Source organism: Mytilus trossulus, unplaced genomic scaffold (assembly GCF_036588685.1).
Source record: "Mytilus trossulus isolate FHL-02 unplaced genomic scaffold, PNRI_Mtr1.1.1.hap1 h1tg000128l__unscaffolded, whole genome shotgun sequence".
NCBI lineage: Eukaryota > Metazoa > Mollusca > Bivalvia > Mytilida > Mytilidae > Mytilus > Mytilus trossulus.
The window spans coordinates 2,567,302-2,583,582 of record NW_026963301.1 but is presented as its reverse complement, the minus strand read 5'-3'; the positions used below and the strand labels follow the sequence as shown (position 1 = coordinate 2,583,582).

The 16,281-nt window shown below is 31.3% G+C and overlaps 1 protein-coding gene across 1 annotated transcript; it reads right to left on the bottom strand.

The window, feature by feature from the left end:
* Positions 1–416: 416 nt before the first annotated feature.
* Positions 417–15,532, bottom strand: LOC134700230 (uncharacterized). The gene is made up of 6 exons (XM_063561590.1): positions 15,414–15,532; positions 12,668–12,827; positions 11,182–11,291; positions 9,318–9,428; positions 6,361–6,621; positions 417–1,015 (listed from the first exon to the last, which is right to left on the bottom strand). The coding sequence occupies exons 1-6, from the start codon at positions 15,472–15,474 to the stop codon at positions 603–605; spliced, it is 1,116 nt and encodes a 371-aa protein (XP_063417660.1). The 5' UTR covers positions 15,475–15,532; the 3' UTR covers positions 417–602.
* Between the last annotated feature and the right edge of the window lie 749 nt (positions 15,533–16,281).

Here is a 16,281-nt window from a genome sequence, read left to right as displayed (position 1 = left end):
TCCACGAATGTGTTAGTTCTGGTTTGTTTTAAAAGTGTAATGACGAGTGTTGCATAATCAAATTCATCTCAGATATTGCCACTTTATTTTAGCGATAAATTAGCGACAACATTTCATAGTATTTGTTTCAAAAGTTAAAATGTGCGTTTCCGACGTTTTTTTTGTAATTCAGTCTAAAAAATGAAGGACAGTATTGTTTATGTCTTTATCAGCAGCACACGATAACTATCAAACGAATTAATGTTTAAGAAAATTAAAGTTTGCATTTTAATCAAGGAAAATAATTACCATAAACAGGTCATTATTGTATGCCTTGAAAATTGGTATCGTCCAGGTGGATTCTTCAACAAAAGAGTTGTCGTTCTGACAGAAATTTAATCTACATAGGTACATGTATATAAGTGTTTATAATTTTTAATTAATAATTATTGCCAAACTTGCTAATAGATACATTGGTATTAAAGATATTGTTCAATGAAAATTTTGTTTCTAAATCACACTAATCAACTTGATATTAAATAGCCTATCTAGATATCTAGTTTTCTTTCAAATTCATTCGAAATTATAAGCCATAAAGTTATTCGTTTGCTAGAATTTTACTCTTATGCAGAAGATTCTGAAGTTTGGGTTTTCCTTTTGTGAATATCAAATATTTTCCTCTTCTTGTCCTTTGCTTTTTCTCCTATTTTCTTGGAATTCCAAAAGGTAATTGTCGACTTTACAAACTTAACTAAACTGAGTAAATCAACAAGGACAACCAGTCCAACGACAATACAAATAAAAGCAACACCGGCTAATCCAATCGTCTCAGAAGATTTGCGTTTATCGGGGGCCGATGATCGCCTGCGGATGCTGGACGATAGTTGTGTTTTATTTACTGCTAGTTCCTTTTTGATATTCTGTAATTCTGATTCGAGTTCCTTCAGCAACTCTTCCTGTGTTTTATTTGTAACTATCTTGGAACCCCAATGTTCTAGTTTTCTCCTATATTCACATCTACATGGACACATAGTTGCTGAAAATAATGACACCGATATTATATGATTATTCATTTTTCCTTCTATTTGTAAACATATATGTAAATACGTATATATAACACTGTCAATGAACAAGTATTTAATATCTTGGAACCTGGAACATCAATGTCACAGATGACTACATATATGTTCCAATTGTCGTAACCATAATCCCGTCTTCTTTATTTTGATTGTGATATCACTAAAATGCGCTTATTTTCGAATGTGTACTTTTCATTAACAACATGAGGGATGCAGCTATGTGAGCTAGCAGTTTTGGTTTACCCGTACATAGCAAATGAGACCAACCTCAGTGTTAGATGGTGTTCGTATTGCTGGGTCCTAAGTTTTTCTATGAAGCGCTGTGTTAACATGTTTGTCTTTTTGTCTTCTTTAAGTTTAGTTTGCAGTGGTGTTGTCAGTTTCCTCTGGACATATGAGTTTTTAATATTCCCTTTGTATCATCTACCTCTTTTTCAAATTTTCAAAATAAAGTCAATAAAGTGTCAATGCTATATTTTCGTGTCATTTGATTATATTTTATTACGGTATATAAAGCTTGCAAATCCTTGTCGAAGTAGAATACAATATGAAAGTTGAGATAACATAAGGCATATTCTTTTTCTAGTTTTACCTTTATATTTTGACATTACTCATCGTTGTTGTAGTACATTAGTGTAGTAAGAATATAAAAAAAATCATTATTCGGGTCATCTAGACTTCTCTATTACAAGTCACAACTGTGTTTTTTTTGGGGTTGATAGAGTAAATGTTTGTTCTTCCCTCGCCTGGATTCGAACTCATGCTGTTGAGATATCGATAAAACAACGATAATTTAGCTAATCTGCAATCAATTCTATCTTCATGCCTAATATATCATGTTTTGTGTTACAACTGTAGATTTTACTGACGAGTAAAGGTCACACAAGGCTGCCGAAAGCTGAATGTTTCAGTTCAGTCTAGGTTGCCGAGTGGTCTAGAGCGCTGGACATTGTACAGGTGATGTTGTCTCGATATCTCCACAGCATAAGTTCGAACACCAGCGAGGAAAGAAAAAAAAATTACTTCCGCAAATTTGCAGATTTATTATTGTTGTGCTGATACTTAGAGTGAATTTGAATATAATAATTATGTAATTTCAGACGTATATCACCTTCACTGGTAACCCAATGGATGGATATGTCGTAATGGTATCACTTGTTTAGACCTACTTATATATATAATGTATTGTTGTTTACAAGACGTGACAATAATGCGAATAGAAATCGTTGGGTCTTTTACAAAATCCATTATAAAAATGCATGATTATAACTAATCTAAGATACAAATTTGAAAAAAAAAGCAAATAATCACAAAAAATATTTTGGATAGCAAAATAACACACTTCTGTCATTTAGAATAAGTTGTCTTAAATGAAATGAAGGAAAAGCATGTTCTTCATCGTTCGGTTAAAAAAAAACTAGGAAATATGGTATCGAGTATGTAGTGTTAAAAAGTTTAATAACCAAATATACCGAAAACTAAATGGCAAAACCAAAAGCTCAAACACATCAAATTAATGTATAACAACTGTCATATTTCTAATTATTGGTACAGGCATTTTCCTGTGTGGAAAATGGTGAATTAAACCTGGTTTTATAGCTAGCTAAACCTCTCATTTGTATGACAGTCGCATAACATTTGATTATATTGACAACGATGTGTGAACAAAACATATGATATAATAGGTAAAAATGTCAACAATAGGGGTACAGCTGTCAACATTGTGTTACAATCTTTATCACTTTCACAACAAATAAATATATAACAAAGAAACACAAAAGGACATATAGAAAAAGCACATCAGCAAAAATGCAATACAAGAATACAAGATCTTTACCAAAGAACAATTACACATTGACCAGATGTATAAGTATAGAGCCATGTCAAATGGATATCATGAAAAACAGACTAAACAGTAAAAGTATAATCCATAAAGACAAATTTTAAAAGAATACTATGACAAGTTTATTAAGATGATAAACAACATCAGAACCTAGTATCTATACATTAAGACCATCGTGTATTATTTGTGAAGTTGACAAGGAATATTTACGAACATGATCTTGGTACCTTCCGTTGAACCTCTGTGACATAACCCTGATTCATCAACTTTCTACTCAGACACTGGTGACATTATACAAAGTTTGAATAGCAGCTGTAGGTTGAATGATTTGGAAAATGTATATCCAGTATGCAGGTGAAGTTGCAATATTGGTACTTAGGTGGGGGAACTGGATAATTCCAAAATAAAATCGTCTCGTTTGTCATAGATTCTGGTACTGAGATGACCATGTATGGTCCAAGAACACATTTAATTCGTAGTGCATTTCTTTTAGAACATAAATGAAAATAAAAAAATCCCACTTGCGCTTTCTCAAAGAAACTTTTACAGTGTGTTGTACTACTTTTGGGACAAATTATATCAAAATTATAGAAAACTTCATCAGCTCTAACTGAAAATATGGACAATTGTATGTTTAGGGCGTCTTGAAATCTTTTGACAGATTCCGAAGTGCTCATTTTCAACCTTTTTCAGCTGGACCATATCACTACTTTCCTTTAAAATTCTGGACCCAAATTTTTTTACAATGTAATTTCATCCCCTTTCTTGCAATTTAAGGCATTAAACATGGAGAAATAAATTTGGAAGAGTAATAAAAAGTAATGACAAGTAACCCACTGTCAACACTAGGGACTATATCAAAATCAAGGAACGACAATGGAGGTTTCGGACCTATGTCACAATCGAGGTATAAGTCTAAAAATGAGGCGGAGGAAGCCGTGTCTGTTGTTTCTTTAATTTCTAGTTATGGGGGATATATTAATGGAATCCAATAAGAAAAGTAGTCATTTCAATGCAGGTATAAGCTGAAAGGAAAATCTTTCATCCTTATTGAAAAAACAGATGGTGTAAACATGTGAGGTCGACTATTGGAAGCTACATGACCAGTTAAAATGATACTCCAAGCTTGCAAATCAAACAAATAAATGTGTCACGTGGTGTCTGCCATGTTAAAATATACGATATCTATTGGAGAATATCTTCCGTTTAATTGACACATATTATACATGTATATAATTGCAATAATTAGTAATATTGGAAAGTTGTTTACTAGAATATTAAATGATAGATTAGAAAAATATTTAGAAAAGCATGGCATTATATCCCAAGAACAAATTGGTTTCTCTAAAGGTAAAATGACTAGTGATCATCTTTTTGTCTTAAAAACTCTAATAGATAAACACACACAAAAAGGTTCGAAACCATTAAATGCATGTTTTGTTGACTTTAGAAGAGCTTTTGATACGGTTAATCACACAGGACTGTTTTATAAACTTAGTAAAATTGGAGTAGGAACTCATTTTTATAATATAATCAAAAGTATGTATTCTAATAACATACTATGTATAAAAACACGAAACATGTTAACTTCAGACTTTAGATCATATATTGGAGTAAGACAAGGAGATAATCTTAGCCCAAGTCTCTTTAAAATATTTATAAATGATTTTAAATCTTTATTAGATGAAACCTGTGACCCAGTATTGCTATCAAATGTTTCATTAAATTGTCTTCTTCATGCTGACGATCTTGTACTGCTTTCTGAATCTAAAAAAGGCTTACAGAATGCATTAAATAAGCTGGAAATTTATTGTCAAAATTGGGGGTTAGAAGTTAATTTAAAAAAAAAACAAAGTCTGTAGTTTTAAATACATCTGGCCGTATTAAAGATGAACAGCTTTCATATAAAGACACGTACATCCAAAGTACCCAACATTATACTTATCTTGGCGTAACTTTTAGTGCATCTGGCAGCTTTTCAGAAGCCAAAAACATGTTATATAAAAAAGGCTTAAAAGCATTCTTTAAATATACAAAATATTTTACTAATTATAAACCTAATATCTCCACTCTAATGCACATTTTTGATCACACAGTGAAACCTGGATTATTATATGGTTCAAAAATATGGGGCTGTTTTAATTCAAAAAAGTTAAATAATGACACAGAACTTAATTATTTCTATAGATAATGTAAAGATCTAAAAAATGAAAAAGTGCATCTAAAATTCTGCAGATTTACATTAGGAGTGAATAAGCACGCAACAAATTTAGCCATAGTTGGCGAATTAGGTCGTTATCCTCTAATGATAGATATTTTAACAAACATGATTAAATATTGGAAAATAATTCATATTAAAAATAATATTTTATTAACAAATGCATACTCTCTCTCAAATACATTATCTAAAGCTGGGAAGAATTGTTGGGCTAGTAGTATTGATGCTATCTTAAAATTACTTGATTTAAAAGAGTATCAGGTGCTCTCATCTTAAATAAACATTATAAATATGGTGAAAAAGAAATTATATTTAAAGTATTGCAGCATATGGAAGAAAGAATTATTTAATGATAAAAGACAAAATAAGACCTCTGGAAATAAACTTAGAACTTATCGATTATTTAAACCAAATTTTAATTTTGAGCCTTACTTATTGAAATTATCATATATTCAAAGATGTGTTTGGCCAGAATAACAGACTATTAGTCATATTGTATTATATATGTTTATTATTTACAAATTGCCTACTACATTTTCTTTAATATTATATCAATCAACTTAATCAAAATCAATCATATTATGTACTTTGTTTAACCTATTTTGAATTTACTTTACATTATGTTTGAAAATTATATTATAATTATTCTGCTCATTCTGGGCGCCGTGATTGGCAAATAAAATATTTGTTGTTGTTTGTATACTTAGTACGAAATAACATATATTGATGTGACTATGTGGCAATATTTATCAGCCTAAACGACTCACAAAACAGCGTATCTGCGAGGTATTCAGTTTACAATTTTAAATATTACCCTCTTTTCAAGCCGACGAGGAAACTAAAATAATATTTTATATATTTGGATCGTTCGAAATGCTAATAGGAATTGACCTTCATTTTCTTATCTTGGGTGGCTAATACACTGCATGCGGGGTTGTTATAGCATATTGTAATTTTACTTATGTATACATGCGTGTTAAACATGAAACTTAAGACTTTAAAGATATGTGAACTATATCAAACTAATAAAGATGCAGTTTACCATTAATGCTAAATTTCTTTTCAGTAGTTGTAACGTATCATCACAATTTATGACATAAAGATGTTTAGTCAATGACCATGATAGTGTTGTCTGAATTTATACCATTACTATTTGTATTTAATACTCCCAACCTACTTTGCCTAAATTCTACGCAATAAAAAATAAATAGAATGGCAAGCGTAAAATGTATTCTACATACTTGCATTTACGAAGAGACTCGTTTCATCTGTTAGCGTCAGTCCGGAAATGATTGTCACATGGCATTTATACAATCCCTCGTCTGTCCATTTTACGTGTTCAAAAACCAGACTAGGAAATGTAACGTTCCCGCCTTTTGCGTACTCAGAAACGATCACACTGGTGTCATCAATTGATCTTGTCCAAAACAGTTTTGTGATACCCTCTTTGTATTTGACGTCACAGGTAAGGGTAACACTTTCATCCTCGTTGGCTATAATATCTGTTTAGCAGAAAATGTACAAAATGCAGGCAATAAAGCATTCATCCTAAACTGTACAACTTAACAGCATACTTTTTGTATATAGGGCTCTCTTCATGTGTTTCCGGTACACCTTAAATGGGGATGGTGTCAAATTCTCGGGTTTGATTTAGAAAATACTTAAACGTATATCCAAATTACAAAATTCTCCAACAAACAATTAACAAAGCATGGACTCGATACTATATATATATATATCAGCATTTCGTGTGTATTTAAATCTAGACTCCATTTAATTAACCATCGAGATGACCTCCGAAGACTGCCGAAGGTCATATAACCGGAAATAGAAAACATATAAAGAGATAGCTAGCACATGTATTTGGTTTTTTTTCTTGGTCTGTTCGGTTTCATGTTTCAGGGGAAAAATATGTTTTTCCTGTGTAATAATGATTATTTTTGTGTATCGAATCAGTCAACACAATGATTCACCCTAGTCTTACTTTCAATATTTACGTTCTTTTTCATTTTAATGCTTAACACGCCTAGTACATGCACAACCCATCTTAAGCTACGGAGTTTTATAGAAGGTGACATGACTATGGTTCAATGAGGTTAAATTATAAACTTGCAAGTCCATAATACACGTCTGGCGTATATACTAAATTTAGTCCTGGTGTCTATGATGAGTTTATTTAGCTATGTTTTGAACGTATTTTGAAAAATGTGGAACAAACTCTCTGCTTATAACGAACTATTTTTTTTTAATTTCCGTTTTTATTTATACTTTAAACAAAAAGAATCGTATTGCAAAAAAAACAAACTTCAAGAAAAAATCAAAACAAATTCCAAAATCAAAAGCTCAAACGCTTTAAACGAATGAAAAAAACCCAACTGTTATATTCTTGGCTTGGGTTGTTCTTCTGGGGTACATCTCCGACACAAAAGGGGTTTACAGTATTAAACTATATGCTGACGCTACTGTCAAATCTAAAATTTATTATCTTTTTGCTAGATGAATCTGAAGTGTTTTTTTTAATTTTAAGTCAGTTGTGTTGTTTCTCTGTGATCACTGGTGATGAATGTTTACACAGTTTTAGTTGAATCAAAACCATTATCACATTGACCTATTATGTCTGTTTGCTTTACTTACTAATCCAATTTTGTCAATGTAACGGAACAATCAAAAATTATCATATAACATGTATAAGTGGGAGATTTAGCTAGGTTTATAACCAGGTTTAACCCACCATTTTTTTGAAAAATGAAATAAACCAAATCAGAAATAAACCAACTGTTGCTTTTTTTTTACTTATTCCGTTGATTGAAAGCGTTTAATTTTGAAAGATTTTATGAACTTCTCCTTTGTCTAATTTTTATTTTATAATATTTTCCTTAGTTTGATATTTTTGTTTAAAGTTTTCCCCATCTGCACTAATTTATGAAAACGAAATTATTGCCCTAAAATGACGGTTTTGACTTTTCGAAGTAGAAGATTTGTGTAAAAGATTACAATAATTTACGAAAAATTGTAAAACAAAAAAATGGACTATCAAGGGTAAGAACTCCTTAAGGGGTCGATTGACCATTTTGAACATAAGACTTATTTGTAGATCTTACTATGCTGAACATTATTGTTACCTCTATCTATAATAATATTCAATATAAAAACCAAAAACCGCAAAATTTCCTTAAAATTACCAATTTTGGGGCAGCAACCCAACAATGGGTTCTCCGATTCATCTGAAAATTTCAGACCGGATAGATCTTGACTCGATAAACAATTTTACTACATGTAAGATCTGCTCTAAATGCTTTCGTTTCAGAAATAAGCCAAAATCTACATTTACCCCTATGTTCTATTTTCAGCCAAGGCGGCGATCTTGGTTGGTTGGCCGGGTCACCCGACACATTTTTAAAACTAGATTCCCCAATGATGATTGTGACCAAGTTTGGTTTAATTTGTAAAGGTAAACGACGACGGACAACCACGACGGACAACGACGATGACGACGACGGACGACGGACGCAAAGTGATGAGAAAAGCTCACTTTGCCCTTCGAGCCAGGTGAGCTAAAAATATTGTTATGTAGAATTATTCAAGAAACATTGTTACAATCATTTTTATTTATTGGAAATGTTATTTATGTAAATAAATATACATTGTATTTTGTTTGGGAGGCTCAATGAAAATTTAACAAGTTTTGTTTGAGTCACCCTCTTTTAATAAAGAATATATCATTGGATTATCATAATTATCAGTCCAAGTTAAAAACATCACCATGTTGTCTTCAATTTCTTCTAATAGTCGAACTGGGTGGTTTCGAAGTCTGACATATCGTGCTATTTTTTGTTTGTAACTAATAAAAAAATTGTTTTCTTGTTTGAATAGTGTTATGTTCAGTCATATTGGGACCTCTTATAGCTTGTGGTATGTGTATTTTTCATTGTTGTAAGCCGGGATTTAAATCTACTTCATTTGGTCTCATTGGCAATCATACCGGTGCCGCTTTTTTATTTTTGTATTTGTAAAAGATTAAGACTGTGTTATCGTCCTAGCTTATTATCTTTAGTGTTTATGAATATATGCTGATTTTGCCCCATATTAGACGCGACTGTCGCCGTAATTCTCTAGGCATATGTCTGATTTTTTCAGCAATGGGAGACAATTTGTTATATTTATTCATGAAGGTGTCGTTACACAACACGAAGATTACCTGGTTTCTTCTGACAGGCAGTTGTCTTATTGCCTGTGCATGGAACATCAGCCCATCCAGTCGGACCAGAAATTACACATTCTTCAGGAGAGTCATTATTATCTGGCTCGTCTCAATAAAAAAAACAAAGCAGTTTTTATTGATTTGTAACTTACCCTCTGGCTTTAAAGGGAGTTTTAAGTATTTTTCTCGACACTGTTTTTGCAAAATATCTGATTTTCCCCCCTGAATAATATTTATACATTAATGTTGAACATACAAGATTATACATGTATCCTGACATAAATATTTTCTTAACTATATCAATGATCACTTAATTTCTTAAATTTTTAATAGCATTTTCCCAACCTTAGAGCGTCCGAAACGCTTTTCTTGATTGGCAAGCCCTGGATGCGTTTTTAAAAGTTACTTTGTAGATTATGTATTCCATCACAATTGGTAAAATCCCCAGGTGACAACAAAATTAGATTTCATTCTGAACTATGGAAATCAATGAATCTAAGCGATATATAAGTCGACGATCATTTAAAAGGAATAGAACTGACAATAATTGAGCGATTTTAAAACATCAACAAAATAACATTTAACGGTAAATCACATTGAAAAAACGCACAAAAGGAGAAATATATACGTATATCAGTGATGACATCACTAATAATTCAATCTTCAAAAAATACATTGAATTGGAAAACGATCAAAGTTAACTATGAAAATATAAAGTCATTGAAACAAGTGTCCAGAACATACGTCTTCTATCATAATAGCAATAACATTTCAAGGTGGGATTCCAGCTAACAAGAAATCTATTGATCCAAAATAAGACCAAATGTGAACCATATGTATGCAGCTAGTCTGAAGCTATATGCATTCTTATATATTGAAACATACAGTTATGTTATATGAGTGGGACTCATTTCAGATTTATTTTACGTTATGCCTCTATTAAAACTAACTGTGTTTTTTTGTTTTTGTTTTTGTTTATTTTGTTTTGTTTTAATTTGTTTGTTTATTGGTTGTTTGTTGTTTTGTGTGGGTTTGGGTTTGGGTTTGTGGAGGGGGGGGGGGGGGGGGGGGGGGGGGGGGGGTAGAATGCATCAAAGGAGAAAAAACATTAGTATCAATGTTGATAATATTTTAAAACATAAAAAGTAGCAAAAATAATGTGAACATTACACAGTTTTAAGGAAACGATTGATTGACTGTTGCTTGCATATTTGATATGACGTTCCATATACTTCATATACAGGTGCTGCTGGAATATTGGGACATAAAAATTCAAAGATCACGAAAGGAAAATTCAAATCATCTTTGTTGTCGAAATACTTATTCATCAACTGACCCTTATTTTCAATTTCTTGGTGTAAGTCATAATATGAGCCATTTTTAACGGTTTCCTTTATTTCAAGTTCGATGGAATAAATACGTTCAACATAGACACAAAACGTTAAATAGTTTAGTGAGCATGACATCATAATTCTCATTTCCATACATTGCACGCTGCTAGGCAGATGATGCAAAATGTCCACTAGCAGTACTAGTGACATCAATCGAGTGATAATACTGGTAAATTAAGAAAAGTACCATAGCGGCTATCAAAAATCAGATATCCAAGACAAACCAACAATTACATTTCAAAACACAACAAAAAAATGCACAAAAATCTACGAAAACTACAAAGAAAAGTAAAGACTGAACAACACGAGTGATCTCAGATGCTCGGAGGTTCCTGTTCCACATATGGCACTGGAAATGATATACATGTTCAATATACCTGCAATATTTACCGTCGATAGTCTATCATTCTCATGCCATGAATCAATGATAATAGGAATTAAAAAAATTGCACTAATAAAGTTTAACGTACCTGTTGACCATCTATCGTTGGATTCTAATTTAAAACCATCATTCCATGTCCAATCCAGTGCTGTTGTTTTATTATGATCGATGAGTCCTATCCAAAACCATTTACCAATTCTATTTTAGAATTAAAGTAATGCAAAGTGGTGAATATTATCTAAATCTTTGCTAGCAGGTTTTTTTTAATTAAAGGACTGTCAAATACCTTGTATTAATTGCTTAATCATTTGAAGTCAATGTACTTTACACGTTTATAATTTCAATGGGTATTAAATTAAAATAATAAAAAAAAATGAAATCTGCTATTGCTATGACAACTCATGCTAGCAACCGAAATATAACGTTTTTAATAAGAAAATGATATCGAATGACAGAAGTACTTTATAAATGTGGTGCGTCTAAAGCGCTATTATGGAGTGTTACCTATAACAGGAACAATCCAACACAAAAGAAGTGTTAAGCAATGGTGTTTAAGGTTGCACTTTGTAAATATAGCTGCTTCTCATACCACGCCTCTTTTGGGGAGATATATACTATTCATAGATATGTTAATTTGTTACCGTACTGGTTCCCATTTATGATCTCTGTGTTTCATCAAATAAGGACATCACTTGGGAATGTAATCAGTATGGAAAAACATGGTAGCGCCTACATTTTAATTTTTAGGAGGTCTAAAAATGGAGGTAAGGGTAGTATAGAATTTAAATATAAGCTTAAACTCTTGAAAGTTGAAAATGTGCCGCACAGCCCGATAGTTTGACCTTTGAATGAAATAGAAACTTTCAGTTCTGTGATATTATTTCACACGAAACTTTATAGTTGAATTATTACAGTTTTAGACGCAAAGGGAGTTGCTATGGGAAATTGCATTGTCTATATTTACAAAATTGCAACCTGTAGTGGTTGAATAAGTAGAAACTAATATGACCACAAAGGGGATAGTGTTATCCATCTAAATACAATTGTCCCTGAGTGAGTTAAACTTAATACGTTAACAGTAAGTGGAAGATGCCAAAATCAACTATGTTAAAGGGGGGATCAATTTAGAAGGCAACAATTAAAATCAACACCAGATATCCATGTTCTTGAAAGGAAACAGAAAAGAAACATGAGAAAACATACTACTGTTTGATAGGAGAAACATAATACTATAATGAAAGGTGTTATAGAATGCAAGAACAATACTCACCAAATGCAAAGGATCATAAACACAATACCTCACTCTGCTGGATTATGATAAACAAAATGTGAGATCCACACACCACCAATAACTGATTTACTGATATACACTAATTCGGATTTCTAGACATAAGAACAAACAAACGAACAACTATACGTCAAAATTCTCCGTGTCTATGAAAATTAAATTAATCTGTTCAAGTTTTATTTGAAAAATAACGTTGATATAAAGATACGTGAATTGAGTTTTTGATTGTACAAAACGGTTCCTTGACTTCATATAGATTGCAACATATAAATATAAAACAACTTACTCTGATAATACACTGTTTTCTTCTGCAGTTTTAGGCATAATCATTTCAGCATTAAGATTCTCACAAAATTTATTTGAATTTGTAAAATTCCTCATTTCTGGGTCCAGCTTATAGCATTTAGAACCATGGAGATTCCAGCCTTCGGAACAGGTTAATATGCCTGATTAATACAAGAAAGTTATATGTATTACCCTTACGGATGCTTCTCGTGTTTTTGTGTTTGACGTAGAATTGATCACTCATTGAATGTCCGACTTTAGAGCAATGCGTTAAAAGGATTTGCAATTGTTTACTTCGAAATGAGACTTTTGGTTAAATAGAAATATGTATAAATATTAAAATTAAAATAGCAGATAAAAAAAGGGACAATGAACAAAAACTCCTTAACAGCTTGTAATTGCATTAATCGTGTCCTACTTTATCAAATACAACTGCACATCAAGAACAATTTATTATTTAACAATACCCAATCATTTACCTTATTTTTTTATAACAACTCATTTAATCTTTAAGATATTTAGTTCTATGATGTTTTCACTTACTATTGCATTTATACCATATCAATATTTAAATTGCATTTCTGTCCTTATCACCTACATCTTAACATGGTAAAGATCGTCAGAATTCTTTTGCAAAGTCAAAATATTATATGATAAAATCTGATACATGTAACACAAGGCAATGAGAACAAGACGAAAATACAAACAACAGTATACAGAAAAACCAAAGCTTGCATATAACAACAAATCACCCCAAAACACCGATGATGTCTATACAAGTAGTTGTTTCTAAAGGGTAACTGTGTATTGAAGAAGAGAATCGATTAAAACGTTTCTTAAATGAAATAGCGATATTGTCTTATATGAACGAGTTGCATTAAGGGAAATCTCAGACGATGTTTTACCTTTGTATGAAGAAATTAAGATTTCTGGGTAAGTAATGGTTATTCTTCTTAAAACAGGATGACATTTAACAAACGTATGCCGGTATTACTTTCATGAATTGTGTCAAATAAATGAAACAAAAATGCATGATTTGCCATTTGTAGATGTACACATTCAATAAATATCATTTAGCAAAATTGGTGGAATTCTATTTCAATTAATTCAATTCTTTTCTAAACCAGAATCACCTATAATTCAATAATACTGCTATCTTTAATAATACGGATGCGATATTTTTCTAATGTAACAGCGATGTGTTCTTAATATGAAAAAAATATGATTGCAATATTTGTCTTATATAACAGTTTTTGTTTGCATAATAAAACATATTCCTCCGAAATCAGTCATAGTAACCATAATGAAAGCACTTTACACTGATACGTTTTTAATAAGAGACTTTCTTAATGTTCTGTTTCAAATTAACGAGATCATAAAAACTAAAAGAAAGCACTATATACTTGAGTAAAACCAGAAGTTTGTTCTGACACAGGACTCGTAAGCAAAGAAGATGTATTTAGTATAAACATTGAGAAACTTGTTGACAAGGGAAACATTTTTTATTGGATATCAAAGACTTTTACCCGTTGGAAAGATGCTAACAAAAACAGTTTGACGTTGAGCAGTGAGCTTAACACTACTTATTAACATACAATGTTACTTATAGTGACATTAAAAACATTGCTATTATATGTTTATAAGTATCGCATCCGTATTACAATTGATAGCATTTGTTTATTAATGCACATAAGAAAAACATAGCACCTAGAATTTTACATGAACTTAAACTTTTGCTTTTAACTAACAATTGAATATATGATAATTGTATGTAGAACGGTTGTTTGTATTTGAACAATATGTTTACAATTTTGTATTGTATTAACAAAACATATTGTTCATTGCCGACAACAACTTTTCCTGCATGGAATGTCTGCATATTTACAATTTCATATTCGACACTATCGCTATTTCATATGAGAAACGTTTTTATCGATTCGCTTTTTCCTTAAACTGGGTAAGCTCTTTCTGATTACAAATACCCATAATGTTACTCGTATCAAAATCTTTCAATAATTAATATCCGATAGGTACGACTCGAAAACTGGCACAAAATTTATCTTGTCGTGTCCCAATTCCTAAACTAGTACCAGGTGTTCATGATAATCTTTTTCAATGCAAAGAATTGACAAAATGTGAAAGATTGAAATAAAAATATCGGTTTTAGGGTTTTGAATTTGTCCTAACAACACATAGCAGTAAAACAACACATACATTTGAAATAAGATAGCCGTCTGCAGTTAAGTGTCTTTTATTTATCCCGTGTATTCACTTTAATTTATTGTTGTTTTATTCTAATGCAAAGAACACCAATAAAGTATTAATGAATCTAAATTGTATATCAAAATTTAAAAAAAAAAGCGAAGAAGGTGTACCAAATTTTTGATATTAACATGTATCTATCTTCTTAATTTATCCTTCTCTTGGATTCATTAAAATGAATATACAAGTGATTTATTCCAGAATACGACGAGTCTTCGATTTATACAGTTAAATTAAATTTAAATTGTAGGTTTATATAATCTAAAACGATGTGATTTCACAAATGTACAGTGAAAACAAGTTATCTATATCATTTTGTGTAATGTATTGTTGGGTTGGTGTCTCATCGATCGACTTATAACCAGCATATAATTCTATCATTAATACCAAATTGAATGCTAAAATATTTTCACAGTAATTATTTCAAAATATAACCACATTTGCGCTATGGAAATGTATAAATTTTCTGCAGAAAATGTACTTACTTGACAACGATTTACTAAAAACTCCTAATAAAATAATTCCTAAAAGTTTACAGGTCAACATTGTATCTCCAGATTTCCATCACACTCAACACATGCTGTACACCTAGACACATGAAGAACTTACCTAATAAATAAACCATATCACAATATTAATTATTTATGATTGTTTTATTGCTTCTCTTTTCAATGCAATCGCAACGTAGGTGTTTTAATTGTAAGCTAGATGTATAACAAAACATTATTGTAATGTTACATTTTTATAAAAGGGCCAATCAAATGAGTAGAGGAAGATTCATGCACAAAACAAATACCGGAAAACTCATGGTCATATTCATAACTGATGATCTATGACAGGATGCTACACGCATATCCTTAAACGCGGACCGCAATGAGGACCCCAAATTGAACTGTTATGTAAAAAGTTTTTTGAACATAACCGTTTGCTAGCAACAGGCCTAAATTACAAGGAAACTCATAGTATCAGTGGCACTGTCGATATAAGCATGGTTCATTTTTTACGTTTTCAATATTTTTTAGTTATTACTGCATTATGCATTGTTATTGTACTGAAACTTAATATGTAACTATATCAATCATAGTCTACCTTCGAAAAGACGACACAGTCTCATATTCTCTCGTTTATTATTTTTGTTGATACTTATTCAAACTGTTGGTCTCGCGCAAGGATTAAGCCGGAAACACGTGCCGTGTGTATTTAAATCGGTACAATATATTTTAAAAAAAATCGCTCATTTTAAAAATCGATAGCATACATGTATTTTAACGTATTTCTAGCTGAATAACTATATGTTGCAATAATGCATATGATGGTATAATGGGTTATAAGAAACAATATTTACAGGTTTTA